Source organism: Chiloscyllium plagiosum, unplaced genomic scaffold (assembly GCF_004010195.1).
Source record: "Chiloscyllium plagiosum isolate BGI_BamShark_2017 unplaced genomic scaffold, ASM401019v2 scaf_8675, whole genome shotgun sequence".
NCBI classification, from domain to species: domain Eukaryota; kingdom Metazoa; phylum Chordata; class Chondrichthyes; order Orectolobiformes; family Hemiscylliidae; genus Chiloscyllium; species Chiloscyllium plagiosum.
The window spans coordinates 14,640-41,132 of record NW_025214398.1 but is presented as its reverse complement, the minus strand read 5'-3'; the positions used below and the strand labels follow the sequence as shown (position 1 = coordinate 41,132).

The window sequence follows — 26,493 nt, the reverse complement described above, 5'->3', positions numbered from 1 at the left end:
GAATATTTTTCCTATGATGCATACAATAATGCAAAAGCAGCATTTACAGCCGATCCGAAATTCTGCAGGTATTAGCATTCAAAGATGGGACAAGAATCTCATGTCGGACAGACAGAGTAATGGTGGGAACTCCTCTTCCTGAAGTGAATCAGTAGGATGTATAGCAATGCTGAAGACGTTGTTGTCATTTTTCTGCTGCCTGCTACCACACATTACCAGGTTTATGGAACTCATTTCACACCTTGCATCGATGAGTTTGAACTCTCAACCTCTGGGTTGCTAGCTCATGATTAGGCATTAATAAGAATATTTTACTTGAGGAGGAATAAACAAGTCTGGGAGGAAGCATTCGTAGGCATTGTAAACGTTGAGACAATCCTAAATTGTTGAGCATTCAGATCATAAAGGCAAATTATAACCTTGATTCTACATGATAGTCTAATATTTATCACATTCCTCCCTCAGAGTTCCTTGTTTTATAACTGTTAATATGCCTCTTCCTCACGTACATCTGTAGCGTTATCAAGGCATCAGGCAGGACTGCTCTATGAAAAAAAGATTGGGCAAATTGGGTCTGTATTCTCTAGAGTTTCAAAGAATAATTAGTGATCTCACAGAAACTTACCAACTACTTAGCAGCAGAGATGCAAATAGGATGTTTCAGAATCACGGAAGTGTTACGGCACAGAAGGAAGCCATTTGGCTCAATGTTCCTGTACCAGCCTCCCTGGTTCCACAGTATAGAACCAGGGATCCAATTTTAAAATAAGGGAGATGCCACTTAAGGCGTAAGTGAGGACAAATTATTTTATGCAGAGGGTAGGGAACTTATTGAATTCTTTACCAGAGGGCTATGAAAGCTTAGTGCTTGCATTTGTATAAGGTGGAGATTGATAGATTTCTTCTTAACAGTGGCATACAGGGTTATGGGAATGGGGCGTATGTAAAAGGCACTGAAATATTAGATCTGCCATGATCATGTTAAATGGTGGATAAGGCTCGAATAACTAAATGGCCTACTCCTCTTTATAATTTCAGAAACCACTTACTTCAGCCCAAACTTAACTTTCTTCTTCTCTACCATCAGATCACAGATGTAACGAACAGAAAGATAGCGCAGCAGTTTTATATCATGACCCCGGACTTTATCAAACAACTGTGAATCACCATTCCTGGAATAATCAAAAAGAAATGAAGCAAGGTCAGAACAAAACAAAGATCGCATGTCTTCTTCAGTTAAAATTCTCCACAGATATACACTAAGAAAACATAAGCCCAGATATTTCTGAGAAGACAATTTACGATTGAGCTCCAATATTTGATATTCTACTCACTCATTCTTTGTAGTGCATCATTCCTTCAAAGTATGGGTCACATACTGATAGAAAGGCACATTGTTTTTGTACTGGGGCTAAACAGTCCTGGTGTTCATTCAATTTGGATTTGAGAGAAATAACTCTAGTATGATTAAATTAACCATTAATAAGAATGCACTGCTGATCCCCAGTAGATTTAAAAAAAAAGGTTTGTCAGAACTTTTCTAGGAACCATAAAGCCAACATTCACAGATAAATCTATTTGCATTGTCCTAGGTTCCCTTTCTACATTATACAAGTCACCATTTATGGAATCTAGAAAGAAGGCTACAGAAGATAGCCAAAACGTGTAGACAAAACATCTGACTAATGCAATGTGATGTGGGGAAATATGAAATTGTCCATTTTGGTGGAAAGAATGAAAAAGCATTATCTAAAATGGTGAGAGATTGCAGATCTTTGAATTATGTAAGAATTGCAATATGTTAGCATTCAGGAACAGCAAGTAATCAAGAAAGCTAATAAAATTCTAATCAGCCATTGCAAGAGAAATTGAATACCAAAATAAGGATGTCATGTTGCAGCCATATACAGGGCAGTGATAAGACCATACCTTGAGCTTCCTTATTTAAGGGAAGATGTAAATCATGGGAAGCAGTTCAGAGAAGGTTTACTAGATCAATGGAATGGGAACGTTGTCTTGGAGGAAAGTTTGTACAGGATAGACTTGTATCTACTGAACCTTAGAAGCGTAAGAGGCAACTTGATTGAATATCTAAGGGGCCTTGACAAGCTGCATGTGGAAAGAAGGGCCTTTCCTCTTCTTGGAGATTTTACAACTAGGAGTCACGCATTTAAAACAGGAAGGAGATCTTTTGCCCTCAGAGGGTTGACTGCCTTTGAAACTCTCTTCCTCAAAAAAGGTGATGGAAGCAGAGTCAGTTAAATTTTTGATAAGCAAGGAGGGCAAAAACATTATCATGGGTAGACAGAAATGTGGAGTAACCAGGTCAGTCATGATCTTGAAATGTGGAGCAGGCGAGAGCAGCCAATTAGCATCTGCTTTTAATTCACATATTTATGAGCCTTGTTTCTAAACAATTGGATCAGCTGCAATCAAAAAGAGAAAAGTGAGGAAAACAAGAAATAGAAACTTCTATTCTATCACACAGAAATGAATTCAAGACACTGAGGCTATACTCGAGGTTCATGTTTTTGTGTTATCAGTCTATTCTAGGCCAAACATGAAGTATGTCACTTACCGTACTGCAAAATCATCAGGCACTTCATCAGACTCTGCTCCTGCATCATCAGATCCTCCTAAGAGGAGGAATCAAACAAGCATACATGATGAAATTAAACAATTACTGTCAGAAGCTTCATATAAGCTCTCTTTACCCCCAAACTCAGACTGCACTCAGCTTAACAGGTCAATGAAACTTAAACAATTTCAGAAAATAATGCATATGGTTTCAATACAATAGCTACACTTCTAGTACAAATCAGATTTTAAAAACAATATGTCATCAGCTAGTGCTCTGATACGGCTACAGCAAAAATACATGGCATAGACAACTGGGCTAAAATAGTCCATTTCAACGCTGCGATTACTACGCAAGACTATGCATATGCCCCTGTCAGAAAGCAAGGAGGACTTCAATCTTATACTGGCACAGCCTAGTTCTGCTCCATGCAGAGCGAACACTGACCTCCAGCCAAGTAGCATTAATGCAATGCCAAATCAACCCAATTCAAGCCAAGGCAGAAGAATGAAGTTACAGCCAGGTCTCTTTGTCCATAGCATTCAGTTTTGGAGGGAAAAACAAAGAATATTCTATACCATTCAAATTATTTATACTCCTACAACTACTTTTATAGTAAGGTCAGAATATACATGTATTTCTAAAGAATTAAATCATTATTCACCTGAGAATAAGTAGTTGTATCCACTGCGCCCATACAACTCCCCCCATCCAGCCAGGGTTGCTGACCGACATATATGCTGCAAATGGAGGAGGAAAAAAGATAAACCTTGGAAATTGAAAATCAACAACACTTTAATAAATAACTCAATTTAAAACCTGTTAGCGCACACTAAAGAGAATAGCATATTAACTTGTTTTAGTTCAACCAGTGAGGATAGAAGCCTTTGATAAAAGTGAGAATGAAAGCAAAGCAATAAAGATTTGTGTTATGAAGACCGTAGCTTTTTAAGTTTTCTGTAAAGCAGAGTTTAACAGATTCTGCTAGAACAGTATAAAACATTGGTTAGGCCACAGCTAGAGTACTGTGTGCAGTTCTGGAAACGACATTATAGGAAAAATGATTACACTGCAGAGAGTGCAGAGGAGATTTACCAGGATGTTGTCTGGACTAGAGAGCTTTAGTTATGAAGTGAGATCGGACAGATGGGGCGGGGGTACTTTCCTTGGAGTAGAGGAGACTGAGGGAGGACATGTTTGAGATATATAAAATTATGAAGAGCATAGACAGGAAGGACATTTTCCCCTGTTTGAAGGAATCAATGACCAGAAGGCGTAAAGTTAAGATAAAGGGCAGCAGATTTAGAGGCAATGTGAAGAAGCTTTTTCTTTAAACTGAGCATTATGGGAATTTGCCTGTAATCTGCCTGTAATCCTCATAACATTCAAGAAATATTTAGACACACACTTGCAATGCTAAGGCATATAATGTTATGGGCCAAGTATTGCAAAATGTGATTACAATAGTTAGGGGTTATTTTTGACCAGCACAGACTCAATGGGACAAACGGCCTTTTTCTGTGTAGACTTTTATGACTATGCCTATTTCAGTCCACAATAAAAAAATACAAAGTACTATTTTAAAAACTAAGGATATGTTTACAGCATTACTCAGCACATGGGAATATCGTATTGCTGCAGTCACTGAAATATGGTTGAAGGAGGGACAGGACTACACCACTCCTGTGAATAGAACTTTCACATGTGAAGGTGTAAAAGTTTCATTTGTGTCTAAGACCAAAGGGCAAAGGTTTAAGGTGAGAAGTAAGCAGTTTGGACCAGATCTGGTTAAAAAAAAAAATTCTATACCCTCTGGGTGAAAATTCACACAAAGGGTGATAGAAATAGTCACATAGACAGTGGTGCCCGAGAGGTTAGTGGAGCAAGGTACTCTCACAACGTTTTAGTATCTGGACGAGCACTTAAAATGAGAGGGCTTAACAGGCTATGAACCAAGTGCAGGAAAATGGAATTAGTGTAGATTGGTGGTTGTTGGCTGGCATAGACATGGTTGGCTGAAGAGCCTGTTTCTAAGTTTTATCACTCTGTTAACAGATTGCTGCACTTTTTAAACACAAGTAACGGGACACTCATTGTTTGTTCATACAGCAGATAGTTAAAGAAATAGTGGAAGACTAGTTTGCAGACAAGCTGGATCCAAGGGGTGGGCACAAATGGAGCTGTGGCTGGCAACAAACAGCTTTGGATAAATGACCAGTTATTGATGACGGAGGTCTTCTGCCTGCCAACAACTGTGTAACTGGCTCCTGGATATCTGAACAAGTCAGGAATATGAATGTTTGGGAGAAACCATCAAATTGCCTCAAGGAAAGAAGTTTTTTTTTAAGGACAGGAAAGAGACATTACACCAGGAAAGCAAGTTTATTTTTCCCACAGCAGTTGCCATCAGCTGTAACTCTTAACCAGTAAGCCAGAGACTTTATAAGCGTGAATCTGTCATTCTGTACGTTCTGCAAAGACAGGTGGGTGGCACGGTGGTTCAGTGGCTAGCACTGCTGCCTTACAGTGCCAGGATTCACAGTTTGATTCCACCCTCAGACGGCTGTCTGCGTGGAGTTTGCACATTCTCTCAGTGGCTGTGTGGGTTTCCTCCGGGTGTCCGGTTTCCTCCCAAAGACAAGAGACATGCTGGTTAGATGGATTGGCCATGTTAAATTGCCCATAGTGTCTAGGGATATGCAGGCTAGCGTGAATAGCCATAGACAATGTAGGGATAGGATAGGGGAGTGGGACTGGGTAGGATGCTCTTCAGAGAGTTGGTGTTGACTCGATGCGCTGAATGGCCTGCTTCCACACTATAGGGATTCTATGATGCTAATTGAAAGTATTTGGAGAAGGAGAATCAAGGAGCAGAATGCCTGGATAAGACAAAAGGACCACCTCAGAAAGCCCTGTGAACAGGCACCACTGCCCATGTCTTTTTCTCCTGTTTGAGTTTGTTAGTCTGTGTGCACATGTGCATGCAGTTATAAGAGGATTCAAGTTATACATCAACTGTTCATATAAATGTATATGCAGTTAGAATATATTTATTTGTAATAAGTAGTAATTCTTGTAAAGTACAGAAACCTGATTTGTGCTGAAAACCTGGATCTGAATGATAGGTAAATTGGGAACTTCTGTGTATTCTTAAAATCTAACTTTTGTGACAACTCCAGGAATAGCAGGGCCTGATTTCCAGAGTATCACCCCAAAGGAGACATATAGCATATTCTCACCTGTAGCACTCTGTTCAATGATTCCATAAGTTTGGCCATGAACTGCAAAATAACAGGGCTTGCTGCAGAGCTTAAATAAAGTTGCCCACAAAGATGTAGCCATATCTGTGGCAGAACTTTCTTTCCAAATATTAGTTTGAATTTGTTGCCAACTAAAGGAAATCTCCAAATATCCAGTAACAGTGGTGTCTTCAAGAAGGGGGAGGCAAACATTCACGTTCAAGTATTCTCTCAGATATCAAAGGTAAGAAAATGCAGTACTATCTTCCATCTTTATTGAATTTGAGAGTGAAAAATGATGATTGGGACAAACACATGGAAGGAGGAGAAAGTGAGGTCTGCAGATGCTGGAGATCAGGGCTGAAAATGTGTTGCTGGAAAAGCGCAGCACGTCAGGCAGCATCCAAGGAACAGGAGAATTGACGTTTCGGGAATAAGCCCTTCTTCATTCCTGAAGAAGGGCTTATGCCCGAAACGTCGATTCTCCTGTTCCTTGGATGCTGCCTAACCTGCTGCGCTTTTCCAGCAACACATTTTCAGCCACAAACACATGGAATTAAGGTAGATTCAGACTTTTCAAAACTGTGGAACTTTGTATTGTAATCTAACATTTTAGAAATTATAATATTCATTTCTCAGGGTAAGAAAGATTTTTCAGCAGTAGTTATGAAATAATGCAATTAAAAGCTCTGGAACACCTCATTGTTTGATTCTGAGATTAACGTTGTGAAAAGGAGAATTCACATGAAGTTGATTGCCACATAGGGATATAACATTGCATTCTGATTTTTGAAATCCACTTGTGGGATGTGGGTGTCACTGGATCGGCCAGCATTTATTGCCCAGAGGGCATACCAGGTAAGGATGGCAGGGTTCCTTCCCTAAAGGACATTAATGAACCAATAGGTCTTTATGACAAGAGCAATAGTTACACAATTGCCACTGGGCTAGCTTTTTATTCCAGACTTTTACTGAATTTAATTAATCTGCCATGGCAGGATTTGAAACCCTGCATCAGAACATTAACCTGGGATTCTGGATTACTCGCCCAGTTACATTATCACTCTGGCTCCTCCATCCCCTTTTCCCAAGCCAAACCCTTCTTTGGGAAGATTATCACCAAAAGCAGCTTCTGGACTTCTGCATCTAATATGCAGATTCTAGACGTTGCTGTCAGCTTCAACGGAGTAATGAGAAAACATTCAACAATTTTGCCATCAATATTACTGCAAAATCCAGGGCTTTTATTTTAAGGTTGCACAGCTCCAACATTTAGCAGAGAAGCTGACTGGTGAGCAAATTCTGACAGTAGATACCAAAAGTTAAGAATTTCTTTTTGAAAGTAAAATCCCATTAGATCCAAGAACGATATTTCTGTTTGCATTCAATCTTTCTCATTATATTCTTCAATATCTTTTTTGTTATAAGATAAATGTTTAACTCCTCAAATGATATTTCTTTTAAATTTTGGAGGCACTCCCAATCAATCTATCCCACTTTGTCTGTTACTTCTTTGTAATTTCACTATTTATTGCTAACATTCTACTTTTTAGCACATTGCCTAGTATTTGAAACCTCAATTACAAGAACTTCAAGTCAGGTACATTAGTACTTCCCCCTCAGTCAAAATTCCCTTTGAATCATGCCTGATTATTTATTTTCTAGTTGAAAAGTAATTTAGTTTGGCTAGCCCCACTTTATTTTGCTCACCATTTTCCATTCTGTATAATAACCTATTATATTTATTCTTTAGAATTAATCATGAATTTACAAGCTATTGAAGCATATCTGGTAACAAGCTACATTTCCTCTTATCACTAGTGGATAGAGTAGCACCATTAAAAGTACAGCAGGTTAAGCTGCATCAGACGAGAAGGGGAGTTGACATTTCAAGTCAGAACCTTTCATCACCAGTGTCAATAGCTTCTTTGCAAAACATGTTTGATAACCATAATTATTAGATAACCCAGCGCCCACATCCCTCTGCTGAGGTGGATTTTTACGTAACTGGTGGCAGATGTAGTTCAGCGTAGAATAATTTATGGAGCACTGAATGTTAAGAACTGGTCTATCTTAGATAGAATACAAGAGGAGCGATTGCTATATGATAATAGAAACTGACCATATCAGAAGACGACAATGACTAATGCCTAAGTACTTCAATTTAAAAAGTCAAGTGGTTCATGGAATAAACTTTGTCTGAAAATTTGGTTACTCATTTTTAAAAAAAAAGCTATAAATTGGTTCACTTCTGATTTCAAGCCAAGTTAAACTAAATACTATAAAACATTGTCACTTGCCATCTCTGCACTTTTGCAGCTTATCTATACTCTTCTCTGCTGATCCAATTTCCATCAAGTATCTTACAAACCAAGCTTATTAGGCTCAAGTTACAAAGTAATCCACCACTGTGTGTTCCAACCTTCGAAGTTTTAAATTAATATATCAACTCACCCGCAAAACAAAAAGAGAGAATAATCATACCTTTCCATGGTATAAGATGACTGGGCAGACAAAGCGACTACGACATCTTGCCATCTTGCTACGGCTCACAAAATCCTGCAGTTTGCTTGTCTGAACTGTGCTCTCAAACCTACAAAAAAAAAGTATCAAATATAAAATTAAAACATCCATTTTTAAAAATACCCCAAGAGAATAGGTCTCTGCGAGTAAGTGATGTCTACATCAAATGCAGCAGTCTCTTAAATCCTACACAAGGTTGGCAGAGACAGTGATGCTAACAATATTCATTTGGCATTGAGTAACAAGTGTAGACTTTTTTTAAAAAAAGGTGTAGTATTTTGCAGTTATCATTTGGTCTAATCAGACAGAGAAACAACATAACTTCTTCAAAGTGGAGTCAATGTGTGAAGTACTGCTGTTAATGCAGCCTGTACAGGGCAGAGTAACTTAGAACACATATCTACAGGTCACAGTGAGGGCTGTTAGCAACATCAATTTTGTAGGCAACTAAAGCTATGTCAAAGATCGAATCATATGGATACAAAAACTATTTTACATTGAGGGTGCAGGTATCAATCATATCTTCAATTAAAAACAAAAATCAGATAAGTAGCACAAGAAATCCCTCAGGAATCTGACATACAAGCTTTAATTTGCACTCCGCTAACATACATACACACACACAAATTCTAAAACATGACTGTCTCAGGAAACCACTAGACCAGGAAGTTTAAGTCGCCTGAGTTTGTTATAATTGCTATATTATAAATAGAATCTAATAGCTAGATGTTTAAAAATTAAACCTTAGGCAACGTCAAGTAGCAAAACGTGTTCTACTAGCTAAGTTGTACAGACTATATTTCAACTAAATGGGTTCTACAAATATGTACAATGCACTAAATAGTGTAAGTAAATAGCCTGGATGCTAACTAATTAATTAAACTGGAGATTCCAGCTGGCCTTAATAGCCTGTATCCAAGACGATTAATGAATGGATTCAATTCTTCACCAAGGTAGCTCAAAACTCAGATTCCATTTGAAGAATAGATGTACAGACTTTCAATCGACGAAAAATACTTCCTTCCCTTTTTCACTGTTAATAATATCATTATTTAAAAAAAAGAATATCCCTGTAAATATAGAATCAGACTGCCATTAGGACTGTTTCACTTCAGCAGCTGTTTTTAAAGCATTCACCAATCACCACCCAAAGAATGCATCTACCAACTTTCACAAACCCTTCTGCATCTTTTAGAAGTGATTACATAACAAAGATTTGATCACATCAGTTGTAATAAGTGGATCCAACAATTAAGTTTGTAGGTAACAGTGCTATCACAGCAGGTTTTATCAGCGCATGAGAAACACTTGTGGCATTTTAGGGCGTGGGAGGAGGGTGTGCACAGGTACAACTGGTGGCTGACAGTGCAAGCATTTTAAACCAGAGAAACCATTTTTCTCTTTAAGCAAGCCTGGAACATTGCTTTAAAACAGTACTTCAAGAAGTTTTACTAATGCAACTGAATTAGAACTACATCTAGAAAAATATAATGCAATAAATTAGAAAGGCAGCAACCTCCATCATGCTGCCAGTAATGAAATAAACATGTGGGTTACTGTAAACCACTTCTCACTAATTTGGGTCACTTCCATTAGCACATTACAGTAGGAAGTAAAAACAGTTTAAAAAAAGCACAGATTTAACCATAAATATTTTTCTTGAATCAGGAGATCATAAATTTCTAAATATGAATATACTCTTGCAGCCCAAACAACTATTTGCTCAGCAACTCATCCTACATTAAGACAGAATACAATGAAAGAGATTGATTCAGTTTTTGAATGGACTGCTGTGTTTAGCCGAGGCTTGGAACTGATTTGACCACATTCATGGCAATTATTGATAAAACATGCAACTGTGGTACATTTGCAGTGATTGGAAACTCAATACAGGTAAAGTGAATGGAAACATGATCTACAAGGATGTTAAAGCTTTGATCGGCTGTGAAGATTCCTGGAACAAAAACGTTAGTCAAGAGAAGCAAGATTTCAATCTAGCTACAAATAAAACACTCTGCAATATTTTCCTTAATGATGAATAAGAGTGATGAGTTTAAGTCAATATTCTTCCATCAAGTGCACCCTGTAACTACTGAATAGATGACAATAATTCACCGACTCTTTTCCTTCCCCTTACTATGGATTAAACCTGATGACGGAGTAGCACTCTGAAAGCTTGTAATTTCAAATAAATCTATTGGGCTATAAACCTGGCATCATGTGACATCTATGGATTAAATGTGTCTCCTGGAAGACTGAAAAATAACTAAAGAGAAAAATAAAGTTTGTCATTTAATGGAAACACCAACCATTCTTAAAGGTGAAGTTTCATAAAGAAATTGTAAAGTTTAAAATTGCTATTGTCAGCATAATTTTTGATCGCTTTAAATAAATTACAAGAATTCCGTTCATATGGAATGAGTTATTAGCTTGTAAAATGAAGGCCCTGTGTCAAGCACTAAGTATTGTACAAAGACTATAATTGACAGAAAATGAGAAAACTAGGGCATAATTAATTGCACAGTACCTTGTTGGAGAACAGTCACTCATTGCAAGAGCTTCCTGATTGTTAGTCCTGTATTCTCCAACAGGATGCCTATTTGTTATTACTTGGCAATGAACCTCAAGAACAAGTATCAGTAAGTGACAAGTAGGAGTTTGATTCAACAATCATCATGACTGAGGTCAATACTGTTCTATACCTACAAACACACCCAACTAGAGTCAAAGATTGGACCCAGACAAATTAAAGCAAAAAGACTGAAAACGCAGTAAACAGTTTACTTTTGTTTGAATCTTACTCAATTGCATCACTAAAATAAGTGAACATAAACACAAAATATTGGTCTCTGGCATCTGTGAATGGAATCTTTCCATCCTTGTATAGGCATTGGCAGAAAATTTGAAAATGATATTAGAAGATGGCCAGCATGGAGATTCTCAATGTTGAGAGCAAAAAAAAAAGTCCCCTTTCCAAATAAGTGCTGGTTGGTGAGACAAGACTTATAAGAGTGAGTAATGAGGGGTGCATGTATTAGTATTTCATTTTATGCAAACTCACCTCATTTATGAAGTTTCTCATTCTCCCACCCACTAGATTGAAACAAGGCGAGGATAATTCCCAAAATACAATACACTACTGCAACTCAAGCTGAAATTTGGATCAAACTGGCATCCTTCATTGCTTTGGTACTGCCAGGACACTTGGTATGTACGGTCAAGCACCCATTTCCTGGATGGGACCAAAGTGTATTTCAGCACTGGTCACATGCTCTCAGTGCCCATGCACGATGCGCCTACTCAAGTGCCCACAGTATCCTTGCTTTGCCATTTTTCACCATGCCCCCTCAGCTGGAGCTTGCTATTTAGCACAGAAACAAAGCCAGGTACCTTGGCCTGATTATCAGTACTCATCAGTCAAGGGGGTGAATGTAGCGTCACTGCACATGCAATGTCAATCTCACAACTGCACCATGTGACAGCAACCTTTGTGGAAAACACCCTACCACTGCAAGGGTATTAGCCACATTACATCGTCTAAGAGGAACAGTCCCCAGTCAAGTTAAGGATAGTTACTATTAATCAGGGAGCCTCGGTACAGTCAGTCAAGGGCAGCACTCGCTCACAGTCCACAGGCTTGGACATAGTTGGTCAGCAGCTAAGGGCAGTCAGGTCAGGCTGTGCTAACTAACATAGTCCAAAGAAAAGGGCCACAGCCAGTCTGACAGGTCTATTGCAAACACTCAGGGGATTTGCAGTCAGTCAGTCAGGGAGCTGCACAGCAGAAGACATCAGTTCTGGGGATTAGTGGCAACATGCTGGGATACAAAAAGAGGACAATAATTGTGAAGGGGGAATAATTAAACACATAGGGGGAGAGAGAGTTGACCAGGCTGAGCCTGAGACTCACAATGCCTAACGTGACCTGAAGTGCCTTCCATACTTTTGCAACTCAAATGCACACTGCAAATGGAAAATGGTAGAGATCAACGCCAAAGTGGGTGGAGACTTTATTCCCCTGTCTGAGCACATTACTTGTGAGCAACATGAAACTCTTCAAGCAGCAATTGCATTACTCATACTTACATAGTAAAGTTGAAATCATCTGCAATCACAAGTGTCCAATACATTTATCTTACATGCACAAAGTGTGCAAATCCTGGTCACAAGCAATCTTGATCATTTCACTGCAGATTGAAGACAGTTATATCTGTGAAGCAGAGATACTCACAGGAAACCTTAAAAAGTGGGGCCTGCAAGTGACAAAGCACAAAGATAATGCAAGAACTCAGCCTCCATGTGGACAATGAAGCTCTTTCCTTTCACCTTGAACTGTAAGAACTTGTCAATATGGTCTTATAAACAATGATGCGAGGCAAAGGCTTCAGTACTGTCAATCTCATCCTGTCTCAATGTGATATGACTTGTGCTACTTTCATTGGTACAAGGTTCCTCTATCAAAGGATCATGTCGAGGCATTCCATGACTTTCCACGTCCCACTATATGGAGGAGAATGCTAAACATTGTTTGGGTGTGATAGTTATGCGAGCAGTCAGCATTCCCAAGATCCGTCCTGTTTCTGATCACAGTAGGAGACGTCATCACTGTTGATGCAGTTCAATGACGGCATAAGGAAAAAGGAAGAGGAACAGATACATCAGCAAGCTCAGTTAAAGCAGTCATCTCAGCAAATATTGAATAGCCTTCAAATGGAGATGTCACAGCTGAAGGTTCTCTTGGGATGTACAGGAGTATATCCCATTTCCTCCTGATAATGAAAGTGCAGTGTCACTTTATTAACCTTCCCAATTATCCTTATATGGCCCCATAATCTCCTATTCAAAATCTTCTAGTTGCAGTTTAAGAGTAAGTCAAATCCATCCATGCTTAATTTCTGAATAACTCTCATCCCACTGTTTTAGACAGCAAGTCACAGTTCAAATGCAGCCATTTACCATTGAAATCAGTAGTATTTTCCTTTTGAGTTCGCTTTTCAGACTCACTCTTATGAACCCCAATAAGTTCCTTGGACTTCCATTGTATCCTCCAGTATTCTGTACAAAAAAAAAGTGTTCCACTTTATGACAATGGAAACAGTTAGGCCTACCATTCCCACTTGTATCCTCAGCACCTTCCTTTCTGATCAGCGAGGATCTCAAAGCATTGCCAGACATCTTTTCTCGACCCTGGTTATTTGCCTTCCTGCTCACTTTTTTTTCCAGGTTTATGGGGATGATGGTTAAAAAATAATTAGGCTTTATGGATCAGCCACTCCTGCTGCACAACTCACACTTGCTATCTTCTGGCCTTCGACATTGACTCTAATCACTAAAAAGATAGTGAGCTTTTAAACTCTTGCAAGAGAATGATCTCTTAGAGTTTCATTGTATTTACTCCTAATGCCCATTTCCACCGATAAAAATTGCTTTGTGCCTTTTGTAGCGACAGGAATGGAAAACAGGGCAGCAATGGGAGAGAAAGCAAAGAATGCACCACTTCTGCTTCCAATATGGAGTGAATGCACGATGATGATTTGAACAGCACCACATTCCTGTTTAAGTGCATTTGCAGGAGAGACACTATGACAATTATTCTTTGCAATTACATCTTCAGCCTTAATATTCCAATATATATATATATATATATATATATAAAAAAAGTGTCACGAGAGTGAATAACTTTGAATGCATATGGCGATTTCATTATTGCTGCCAGAACAGTAGTTACCGGCCCCAGTAAAGCTCACAACAGTATAAAAAAAGCCAGTAGCTGACATCATACATAAAAGGAATTCATTAGTTATTTTTAAGTTCTAGCATAGAAAAAAAAATCTACAAAAAGGGACCTAAGATGCATTTTTTCATGCAAAGGATTGCCTGTGTATGGAATGAGCTGCCAGAGGCTGATACAATTACAGCATTCAAAAGACACCCGGATGGATATATGAATAGCAAGGGTCTAGAGGGATATGGGCCATGTGTTGGCAAATGGAAGTAGATTAATTTAGGATATCTGGTCGGCATGGACGAGTTGGACCGAAGAGTCTGTTTCCGAGCTGTACATTTCTATGACTCTATAATAGTTTGTCCTTAAAAATGAATGTCACTATTTGGGCCATCTTTTAAATAATTTGAGTGATGATTTGTTTTTCTTGTCTATTTGGCTTTATTAGTTTGGTTTGAATAGAGATAGAGGCAATAACATGATGTGAACTGATGGTGAAGTTAAAAATCCAAGGGTACAGCAGAAGCAGTTGAATTGATGTGTTGTTAACCATAACATGCATCATGACAGATCCCAATTCACAAAAGAGCTCAGCAATACCTCCCAGCAAGATTCTCCTAATTTTGTCACCACTGTTAAAGAAAGGAAGAAAAAATACTCATCTCCTCACTAAAGAGAACTGTCAGCAAAAAGGAAAGTAAACTTAATCCTTCAGGTGAAGGAAGTAGAAGAGAGACGTGGAAATTCCTTCAGAGAGGGGAAACTGTAGATGCTGCAAATCTGAAATATAAACAAATACTATAAATTTGCAGCCATGTCAGTGAGCTTCTGCAAAGAGAAACAGAACTTGAGTCAATTACCTTTCACTTCCCTGAATCATTTACCCTATTTCTCTCCACAGATGCTATCCAACTTGCTGAGAATTCCTAGCATTTTATGTTTTACTTCAGACTTTCTGCATCAGCAATATTCTTCTGTGATGTAGGTTTCTTAATGTTAATCCATTTTTGCACAGCATTCTGCAGCATACTTCCAGCTATGAAGAGACAGCTATGCCATCTTGACAATTGTAAAAACCCTTTTTCCATCAGTTCTTGAGCTGAGTAAGTTACTGGTAAAAATAAGCATTTATTGGCCACCTCTAATTGCCCTTGATGTGGTGGTGGTGGTGCTTTCTTAAGCCATTGCTATCCACGTGGTGTACGTGTGCTCACAGCGATGCTCTGAAGGGAGTTCCAGTATTTTGATCCAGTGATAGTGAAAAAATGATGACATAGTTCCAAGTCAGGATGGTGTCTTACTCGGAGTGGATCTTTTTGTTAGGGCTCCCATCTGTCTGTTTCCCTTGTTGTTCTAGCTAGTAGAGGTTGTGAATTTGGAAAGCAATGCAAGAGCAGTAATTGTCGTTTCAATGCAATATGTGACAAATTACTCTTCAAAGAATTTCTAACTTCAGATGAAACTGTTTTCCAAAAGAAATATTGGGATATTAAAAAAGCAGGCAAGTTTTCCAACTACATTCCCTTTGTTCTGTTATTTTATACAAGCAGTTCATCTATAGTTACTTATAGTTCTGATGAAGGATTAAATCGGAATCATCACCTTGACTCTTTTACCCACAAATGCCACTCTGATAACCTCTTGCACTTTGTTTTTGTCACCACAACCACTTGTAACATAGCTGCACCAGCTGAGGTTTAGAATGAGACTGTTTGTCTATCGACTCAGCAAGAGAAAGGGGCACATGATGCAAGGAAACTGAAAATAGGAAAAAAAAGAGAAAAATAACCTGGATATTCAATAAGCCATATGCAGATAACATCACTAAAAGAAATCGCTGACAAAAATTTCTTCAAATTGACAGTCTGCTGTTAGCAATTAAAGCTTCATTGCCAGAATCAACTAAATGAAATTCTCTCTCCCTCTCTCCACTCTTTTCTGCCAGACAACCCATCTCCAAATCAATTTAATATGCACATTCTCTAGGAAAATATAATAGAGACATAAATAATCAAACTATAGTCACACGGTGCTAAATATGTTAACTATTTGATTAAATCCCATTACCTGTCCTTGTCACCCTCCGTACTTTCATATTCCATAATGATGATTTGGCGGGGATAATGTCCGCAAAGCTCTCCATTTGGATTCAGAATCACACTGAAAACATAGTCCTTCCTGAACAATTCAAGGCAACGATTCTCAATCTTTTCCACCTGTAAACAGAGACAGTCCAAATTACCACAGTGAAGGGTGTCAACCTGGAGATAAGTCCCTTGCACATAGATACAAAGAGATAAATTAATAAAAAGAGGACATTTGGCCCCTCTAGCCTGCTCCACCATTCAGTAAGATCATGGCTAATCTGACTGTGGCCTCAATTCCACCTTCTTATATAGGAGAAAGTGAGGTCTGCAGATGCTGGAGATCAGAGCTGGAAATGTGTTGCTGGAAAAGCGCAGCAGGTCAGGCAGCATCCAGGGAACAGGAGAATCGACGTTTCGGGCATAAGCCCTTCTTCAGGAAATGAAGAAGGGCTTATGCCCGAAACGTCGATTCTCCTGTTCCCTGGATGCTGCCTGACCTGCTGCGCTTTTCCAGCAACACATTTCCAGCACCTTCTTATATACCCAAATAAACAACTTCCTTATTAATGAAAACTCTTCCACCTTGATCTTAAACCATCTGAAGGACATCATTTTTCAAGTTCTTCTAACTGACCACAAGCATATCCCTCTTGCATAGAACATAGAAAAGTACAGCACAAAACAGGCCCTTTGGCCCACGATGTTATGCCGAGATTTAATCTTAATGCAAAATATAGTAACTTAACCTATGCACCCCTCAATTCACTTCTATCCATGTGCATGTCTGGCAGTCACTTAAATATCTCCAATGACTCTGCTTCCACCACCACAGCTGGCAACGCATTCCATGCATTCACAACTCTCTGCGTAAAGAATCTACCTCTGACGTCTTCTTTATATCTTCCTCCTAATATCTTCAAACTATGACTTCTCGTACCAGTCAATCCCGCCCTGGGAAAAAGTCTCTGGCTATTGATTCTTATTTATTCCTCTCATTATTTTGTACACATTTCATATAATGAAAAAGGTTTCACTTTTTTAAAATAATGAAAACTCTTAAGTTGCCAATGTTCCCATATTCCTTCCAGTGAACTTTAGCATTCAGTCACTATCCCCACACAGACTTTAAACTCAAAATTCTATCCTTTAGTTAAGTGAGATGGCAGACAATGGTTGAAGTTTATACATATAACTCATGAGATATAGAGGAGTTTTAATGAAATGAAATAAAGAACAGAAAACACTTGCATTTGTAGAACATATTGCATAGTCTCAGGACATCCCAAGGCACTTCACAGTCAGGAAAATACTTTCAAATGCATAAAAACTAATCTTTTGCATAACATGACTCCACAAATAACAACGTGATACATGACCATATAAACTCTTGGTTTAAGATTAAATGCTGACAGAGCAACAGTATTCCCCCACTCATCTGTAAATAGTGGAAATTAATATTTCACCATTGAGGGAGATTGGGCTTCAGTTTAGCAATTCATCCAAAAGACAGAATCATGACAGCACAGTACTTCCACTGTACCACAAAATGTTAAACAACATCATGTATTGAAGTCATTAAATGTGGGTTGAATGTACCTGACTGAGAAATGTTTAAAATTATGATCCATCCAAGCCTAACCTACATAGATGTGGATATTCTAAAGATAAAATATGTGACTTGTGCAATTTATCCTTCAAAAGTTTAAATAGCTAAATACAGTCCCCAATTGCGAAGATGGTTAAAGTGGTGAGCTACACAGCTCAGTAAAGTACCTGGAAACAAGCAAAACTGGCCTCAGCACACTTATGCCAGGAAAAGGAAAACCATTCAGGTTCCTACTCCTGACTGCTATGCCTCCCGGAAAATATTACTTGTGGATATAGTCGGAGGACAGGATTGCAAACAGGTGAGGTCTCCAACCAACTGAATTCCTTCTTTGATGCTGGGTCAAAAACTACAACTCCATTCCCAACAATACTGTGGTTGTACCTATGAACTGCATCAATTCAAGAAAGTGGCTCACCACCACATTCTCAGGGTAACCAATATCCCATGGGAAAAAAAATGATAAAAGTTATGACAGGGCTCAGTAATTATTTTAAGTGTGTATTTCTTTTCTTAATGGGTGAATTTGATTTACACTTCAAGACATGTTGAACTATTTGTGCAGCATGTTTTGAGTAGAATTGAACAAAAATGTATATTCATAAATAGAAACTAAAACCTGCACAAAGTGGATATAGCTCCTGTTTCAAAAGGAGAGCAAAATCCTCTGATGAATGGGATTTGAAAGAAAATTTGACATTATCTAGTACAACCTCATCTCAGCTGAAATTATAAACTTCCAATCCACAACATTCATTGGCAAAATCCAGTGCAAATGTAAATAAGGTTCAGAAATCTCATTCTTCAAAAAGTGCAAAAATGCCAGTTGATTACTTTTTCTATAAAAAAAAGGTGAAACTCCTTCCATTACCAGTTAGATTTTACGTAATTTTCTAGTTAGCTAGTAGGTTATGAAAGAGCAGGAAGAAAGCACACAATCTGGTGCCATATGTCAAAGATGGAAGTTAGCACTTCTTAGTGACAATTCACACCACAAAGACAGACAAAATTCCAAGCACAATTAAAGATAAATCCATGGCTCAGTGCCACAGCACAAACTGAGCTCTCAATGCTCTGTATAACATTCGTAAGATTTATCTCTTGCCTGCTGCATGATTCTGAAGAGGGACTGGCCAACTTAGCAAATAAGTCACTGTTGAAATTCAAAGATGATCAGTGTCATTAGAAGTTGGCAGTAAAGTACAAAGCAAGCTGCCCATAAGTGCTAACCAGGTTGCAAATAGTCAAAACACAGGAATGAATTTTTAAATCTAAGTCAGAGGGCATATTGGGGTGACATGTTGAGCATGGTGGCATGTTTTATACCACAGCATAAAATTTGAAAGCTCAAACAGCTCCTGATAGCAGTCACACCAGATAGGGATGAAAACATTTTTTTAAAAAAAGTACCCTCATTTAAATTATTAAAATTATATAAGTTGCATGTTTAAATATTAACAGGTATGTTTACTAAAACTAAAATATTTATTTCTTTCAACTCTACAATTTAAACTGTGGTCAGCAAAAAAACAGTAATCTATAGGAACTTTGGCAATGTTTTGCATAACATCCTTAAATATAATCAATACCTATATAACAATTTTTGATTGGTTTTAATCATTTGCTATGCTCGTTTCCTAGTAGGAAGACCAACACATTCCAATTAACAACTTTTATTTATCATAGAATCATAGAACCCCTACAGTGTGGAAACAGGCCCTTCGGTCCAACAAGTCCACACCGACCCTCCGAAGAGTATCCCACTCAAACTCATTTCTCATTACTCTACATTTACCCCTGACTAATGTGCCTAATCTACACACCCTGAACACTATGGACAACTTAGCATTGGCAAATCAGCTAACCTATATTTCCTTTTTGGATTGTGGGAGGAAACCCATGCAAACACAGGGAGAATGTGCAAACTCCACACAGACCGACAGTCTTCAGATGCTGGAATTGAACCTAGGTCTCTGGTGTGGTGAGGCAGCAATGCTAACCACTAAGCTACCATGCCACCTTTCTTTACATTCCCAGTGTCAAGAAGACAGTGCAATAAAGGGTAGTAACCTATGTGGCAGCCTTCCTTCTCATTAGAAGATGGCTTCTGGCCCTGACACACTAGCTGCAGAAGAGGACAGTGGGCTCAAAGTGCACAATTCACTACGCTCTTTTCTCTGGACCATCTTCTCAGACAGCTGAGCTTATCATTTCTGCTCACCCCTTTCAATACCTTTCCAATCAGTCAGACTCCAGAGATCAATTATCAGAAACCGTTTTCTACACATCAGTTTCAATGTCTGTCATCTTTATATTTCACTTGCGGGTAACCTTGTAGCAAAAAGGAAGTTATGATTCAGTGGTCAATTCACTGCAGAAAATCTTTGGATATATGGAGGACGTCTATCCAATAAACGTGGTCAAGACAACTCAAATGTTATTGGTTTAGCATTAAGTGTTTACTGATGGAATCAGCATGCTTCAAGATCCCTATGGAGAAGTGTACTAAGGATGCAGGCTTGATGGACTTGCAGTTCAGTTGAGCTCAGTCAAGTTGCTTTTACTCTACACATTCTTGACACATCAGCTTTGTGCTGCATGTTAGTCAGAAGCACCTCCAAATATTCATTGAGAGGATGCACTGGATTAAGCTGCATATCTTGATACAAGAACTTTAAATGAAAACAGAGTTGCAGGAAAAAGGACATGGAATTAATCCAAAAGTGGAGTTGGTAAAGCAATAACATTCTACATCAAATCATGTTTGTTCCAGAAGATAATTTCAGGGGAAGAAACAAAGGGATTGAAAAAAAGCAAGTTATTTCACAAAAGATGGATGTGAATTAAAGAGGAATATTATATTAGAATATTGTGTGCAATTCTGGTCTCCTTCCTATCAGAAGGATGTTGTGAACTTGAAAGGTTCAGAAAAGATTTACAAGGATGTTGCCAGGGTTGGAGGGTTTGAGCTATAGGGAGAGGCTAAATAGGATGGGGTTGTTTTCCCTGGAGTAGAGGCTGAGGGGTGACCTTATAGAGGTTTATAAAATCATGAGGGGCATGGATGGGAGAAATAGACAAGGTATTTTCCCTGAGGTATGGGGAAAAAACAAAAAAAAGAGTCCAGAACTAGAGGGCATAGGTTTAGGGTGAGACGGAAAGACATAAAAGAAACCCAAGGGGCAACTTTTTCACACAGAGCATAGTGCATATATGTAATGAGCTGCCAGAGGAAGTGGTGGCGGTTGGTACAATTACAATATTCAAAAGGCATCTGGATGGGTATATGAATATGATGGATGTTGAGGGATATGGGCCAAGTGCTGACACATGGGACTAGATTAATTAAGGATATCTGGTTGGCATGGAAAAGTTGGACCATCAGGTCTGTTTCCATACTGTGCATCGCTATGATTTGATTAACATTTAAGAAAACTCATTTTGTTAAAGTACATTTACAAAAATATTGCAGAAGTGAAAGTCCCTTAAATAAACTGTTCTACATTCAGTGTTGAACAACTAAATCAAGAGTTGCTCATTCTTCAAACATGTATTTCGATATAAAATGTCACAGTCTAAAATTAATGTCCTGTAAGGCCAAATTATAAATCTAGTGCTTGGAATTGCTCAAAATCTGGTTGTAACAAATATATTAAAACAGTTACTTCTCATGAATATTTAGTACATTTTTTTTCCATTTGAAGTATTGAGGACCTCACACCAGAGCATAGGTGGTCAACTTATAATATATCACCTGTAGGAAAGAATGACACCCCAATAGAAGACCAGACAAGGTGCAAAGTAAGAATCTGGATTTATATACAATTTCTCAGGAACCTGGGATGTTAAAAGCACATCACAGCTAATTAATTACTTTGCAAAATTGGCAGTCAACAGGCACACACATTATCGATCAGAATTTTACAATATCAGTGTGATAATTATTAGCAATAACTTCTGTTCTTTGAATAGTGCCATGGCATTTTTTACATTGTTTCAAGAAGGTGGCAGGATCGCTTGGTTAACTTCAGTTTAATCAATTCTCTGAGAAATAGCATCTCTGACAGTGTAGCATGCCCTCAATACTGGAATGGAGTGTCAGCTTGACCTAAGGTGGCAGTACTGCTTAGGGGCAAACACCAACTTTTCTTTTCAAAAAAGAATTCGATACACTCCCCTTTGAATTTGGTTGATTTAATGAAGGAAACGTTTTTGCATGTTTCCCCCCCTCCTCCCTTAATCCTCCATCTTTCTTTACTCTGCTTCTTTAAGCTTCAACTGTTTCCCATTATTTCTTTTCCATCCTTAAAGTCAATTAAGGTGATAGATAATTGGGGCAAAGTTCACGAGGTCCCAGGTGCCAACCTGTTGTCCTATTAGCATTTCCCAGCAACCTGCTGTGTGAATAGCGAGGGCTTGAAAGGCGAGGAAGCACATTCAGTCCATGACACTCGGTGCGGCGTGCATTCTTCCAGTAACCTCTGGGCTATTATTTACTGGTCTTGATCTAATTTTACCTATTATTTGACCTGGTCACTCGGAGCGTGGATCCCGAGAGAGTGTCACTCCGTGCCCAGATGTTTAAGCATTTAGGTTATTTGACACTTACTTAGGTTATTCGGCGAACACTTTGGGTTGAGATTACTGAACGCTTTTACACCAGTTTTGGATTATTAGTTTACTACTTGACAGAATATTCCGCGGTCATTTCCACGGGGTTAGCCTCCTTCAAGTTTACCTTGGGATTGGCCTCCTTGGCCCGGTATTGATGTTTGGAGAAATGTTCGATCAACTCTCCGATCTCCTCGCTCCTGCCGCCTAGCCCGAGCCCGGACCCGGACCCGGACCCGGACCCAGCCCGGCTGGCTGGCTGCCACATCCCACCGCCTTCACTGCACTCCCCGGTCCGCACAGCCTCCACCGGCCTCTCCCTGGAAGGCACCGCCGGGCTTGCAGCCCATGGCCCAGACGCGTCCTCCCCGCTCAACCTGCGGCGGCGCGGCCCAGCCCAGCCCGCTCCGAGAGCCTCTTCCCCACACCCTCCTTCACCGGGATCCGGCCAGCTGCAGACCTCGGACAGCCATCGTTGTGGGAGACGGCGCTGACCTCTCACCCCGAGCACGTGATCAGCCTGACCTTTCACCTTTCCCACAGCCTCACGTGTTGGTCACTGCCCTGGAATATCCCGGATGTTACTCTCTGGAGTCAGGGAGAGAGGGCAGTAGTGGACTGTCACACTTTAAACCTAATTCTGTTTTACCTTCCACAGATATTAGAAACCTTGCTGGGTTTTCCCAGCACTTTCCAGTTTTACACCTATTTCCTGTGGTCAGCATCCGCAGTTCTTTGCCTTCATTATAAACAGCTCAATTATTCACTTTCTTCAAAACCTGTCACTATACACTGGTTAATTGTTTATTACCTTAAAACCCGTCACTATAATCTGAATAATTGTTTATTATCATAAAACCCTGTCACTATAAACTGTTTATTTTCTTCAAACCCTTTCACTATAAAGTTTTTTCTTCAAACCTTTTCACTATAAACAACTAATTTTTCTTTTCCAAATCTTTTCACTATAAACAACTATTTTTTCTTTTTCTTCAAACCTTTTCACTATAAATAACTAAATTTTCTTTTTTTTGAAACCCTTTTGCTACAAACAGCTATTTTTTTCATTTTCTTCTATCTGTTTCACAAAAAACTGATTAAGTTTTTATTTGCTTCAAACCCTTACACTCTAAGTTGACAAGTAAGCTGTGAATTTCTTTCAACATTTTCGCTGACTGAATCTAAAATTACACAGAATGAAATGCTGACTGACCAACAGTTGAAATTCAGGTAAAACAAAGTTCTGGACATTTGAAGAAAAACAGAAATTTTGGGTGAAATTCAGCAGGTCGGACAGCATCTGTGGGAAGAAAGCAGAGTTAATATTGATGGGAAGTCTCTGAAGCCACAAATGCTGTAAGGGAACTTTTAACTGCATTGACTCAAGTGAATGCAAGGCATCTGGAATGTGAACATTTTAGCATCTCAGCTGGTATTATTAACATCGTAAAGTGTTTGTTTATTGAGTTAATCTTTATAGTTTAAAATGATCTCATATTATAAACCTTTTACAATCGCAATAAGCATATATATTTTGGAACAAATCTCTTTTAACTTTTTGTGTATCTAAAGTCTGAATCTAGTATCAATTACACACAATTTACCAGTTATCCCTGAATGCCTCACAGCACCAGGACCCCAGGTTCGCATCCAGCCTTGAGTGACTGTCTTTGTGGTGTTGCACATTCTCCCTATGTCTATGTGAGTTTCCTCCCACAGTCCAAAGATGTGTAGGATAGGTGGATTGGCCATGTTCAGTTGCCCATAATGTCCAGGCTCGGTGAGTTAGCCATGGGAAATGCAGAGCTATAAGGATGGAGTCAATCTGGGTGGGATGCTCTTTGGAGGGTCGGTGTGGACTTGGTGGACCAAATGGCTTGCTTTTGCACTGCAGGTATTCTAAGATTCTATGATATCAGCATTAATAGTGTGAGCAAAAGACTTGAAGGTTGACATCTCAGGAGATGTTCTTTAAAAATAGAAAATGTTGACAACCTTGAATATGTCATTGCAATAATCAGCCTTTGTAAAAAGGGACATGCAGATATCTTAAGTAGAATTCCATGGGGCATGTGGAGACCCACAAATATCACTATCTGCAAGATACTCTCTCAATTCTGACTTGGAAATATATTTCTGTTCCTTCAGTGTTGCTGAGTCAAAATCCTGGCATTGTGGGTCTACTTAGAGCACATGGGCTGCAGCAGTTGAAGAAGGATTCTCACCATCATCTACTCTCGAGCAACTAGGAATGGGCAATAAATCCTGATCCAGCCAGAAATGTCCATGTCCTATGAGTGAATAATAAAAACTGAAATTTTCAATGCACATTGTGTCTTTTAAAGGCATGAAATCAACCCCCCTCTTAAAATTTCTCTTGGTAAAAAGACTGTACTGAAATATCTCAAAAACAAGCTGAAAACACACATTAAATCAAGGTACATTTGTTGAGAGAGAAAAATATATAAAGTTTAATGCTGATAATCTTTGAAAAGAACTGGAAGATGTTGGAGATGAGTACATACAAAGCCAAGTACAGGAGCAAGAAAATAATAAACATGGGAGATGAAACTATTTATCTTCAGTTCTTCTGAAATTGGGCTTCACCTGCTCATTTCTAAAATGTTGTCTGGCAATCAAACCCATTATGCAGCAGCAATGAACAATATAGGGTAATCCCATGAAAAATATCCACTTCTTCAGCCTCTTGTAGATCAGAGCAAAGAAAGTAAAGTTCAACTGGACAATCAATCTTCAGTCTACAGAAAAAAAACATGATGCAATGCACCCACCTTCCAAGAACATCTCCTTTGTTCCTTCGCTTCCTGCATTCTCAGTCAAGGATTTTGTTTCTCTCTGCAAATGCTAGCAACAACTAAAAGTTAATAAAATACATCAAAGCCTAATGTTCAGATTTATTGTCACAAGGATAGAATTAAAAAGTTATTGTCCTCCTATATTGAACCTTAGTTAGACCAAGTTTAGAACATGGCTTACAATTCTGATCATATGGTAAAAATCGAGGCACTGAAAAGAATGCAGAGTGGATTTGTAAGAATGGTACTGGAAATATATATGAAGAAGGATTGGCGGTGGGGTTTGTTTTAAAAGAAGTTTGATGAAGTGTTAAATAAATGCCTTTAAATTTATGAGAGAATGTTTACACTTATGACGAAGAGCATAACGAAACAGCACCTATATGGGATGATCACCAAGGCATCCAATCAAAAATTCTGAAGAAATGTCTTCATCTAAATAATGATAGAAATGTGAGACTTGTTACCAAGGATGTGGTTAAATTGACTGGTAAAGATGCATTTACAGGAAAGCAGGTCAAGCAAGTGAAGGAGACGAGAATAGAGGCGTATGATGTTAGTATAGATGAAGCAAGATGGAAGGAGGCTCAAGTTAATGGTTGAATGCTGTATATCCAACATAATCCTATGTCATTTCTGTCTGCCTCCATGGTAGGATCTGACTGCCTTGGGTGGCTCATTACTTCAGCTGAAACTTATTAGATTTATGCAAAATTCCTAAGGGTCTGAATTTTTAACATTGCCTGTTCATAAACTGATGCAGCTACAACTTTTTCCTTTCAAATCCTGCCCTTATTTGCAAAGATCAGATATGCTGATAGCTCAGGACAGACTTTACTAACTTGACAATACAAGTATGGTGTCTGGTGCCAAATGCCAATAGCAAGCTGCAATTCATGAGCATTAAACCACAGCTTATCATCCTGTCAGACTTAATGATGACCATACGTTTTGCTATGAAAATAAAATATTCACAAAATTGCTGACAGTTTCAAAAGCCGTTCAAAGCAATTCTTCATTTTTGCTTTAGCAGTTGTCTGTGTGAAAGAGAGAATAAGATTAAAGCCAAGTGAAAGGAACCTCCTGAGGCTATAGAATGGAATAGACCATAAAACGTCAGAGACTATCCAAGATTTGGTGAACAAACAATTATTTGTAGGGTCTTTTTTTGATATAAAATGAGATAGTTGCTTTGCTTTGCAACAAATTGCTGCAGTTTCTTCTTAAAATTATTTTCCCTTGGTATTTGGATGAATTGTGTTATATAGAAAATCCAAAAAGATCATTTTAGAAAGACAGAAACGTGAA

General features: G+C 38.7%; 1 protein-coding gene across 1 annotated transcript; it reads right to left on the bottom strand.

Moving 5' to 3' along the window:
- Nucleotides 1-1,029: 1,029 nt before the first annotated feature.
- Nucleotides 1,030-23,221, bottom strand: LOC122547877 (myotubularin-related protein 14-like). The gene is made up of 6 exons (XM_043686449.1): nucleotides 22,497-23,221; nucleotides 16,133-16,281; nucleotides 8,302-8,410; nucleotides 3,243-3,318; nucleotides 2,579-2,636; nucleotides 1,030-1,172 (listed from the first exon to the last, which is right to left on the bottom strand). Exons 1-6 carry the CDS (start codon nucleotides 22,635-22,637, stop codon nucleotides 1,046-1,048), a joined length of 660 nt encoding a protein of 219 aa, XP_043542384.1. The 5' UTR covers nucleotides 22,638-23,221; the 3' UTR covers nucleotides 1,030-1,045.
- Nucleotides 23,222-26,493: the final 3,272 nt, after the last annotated feature.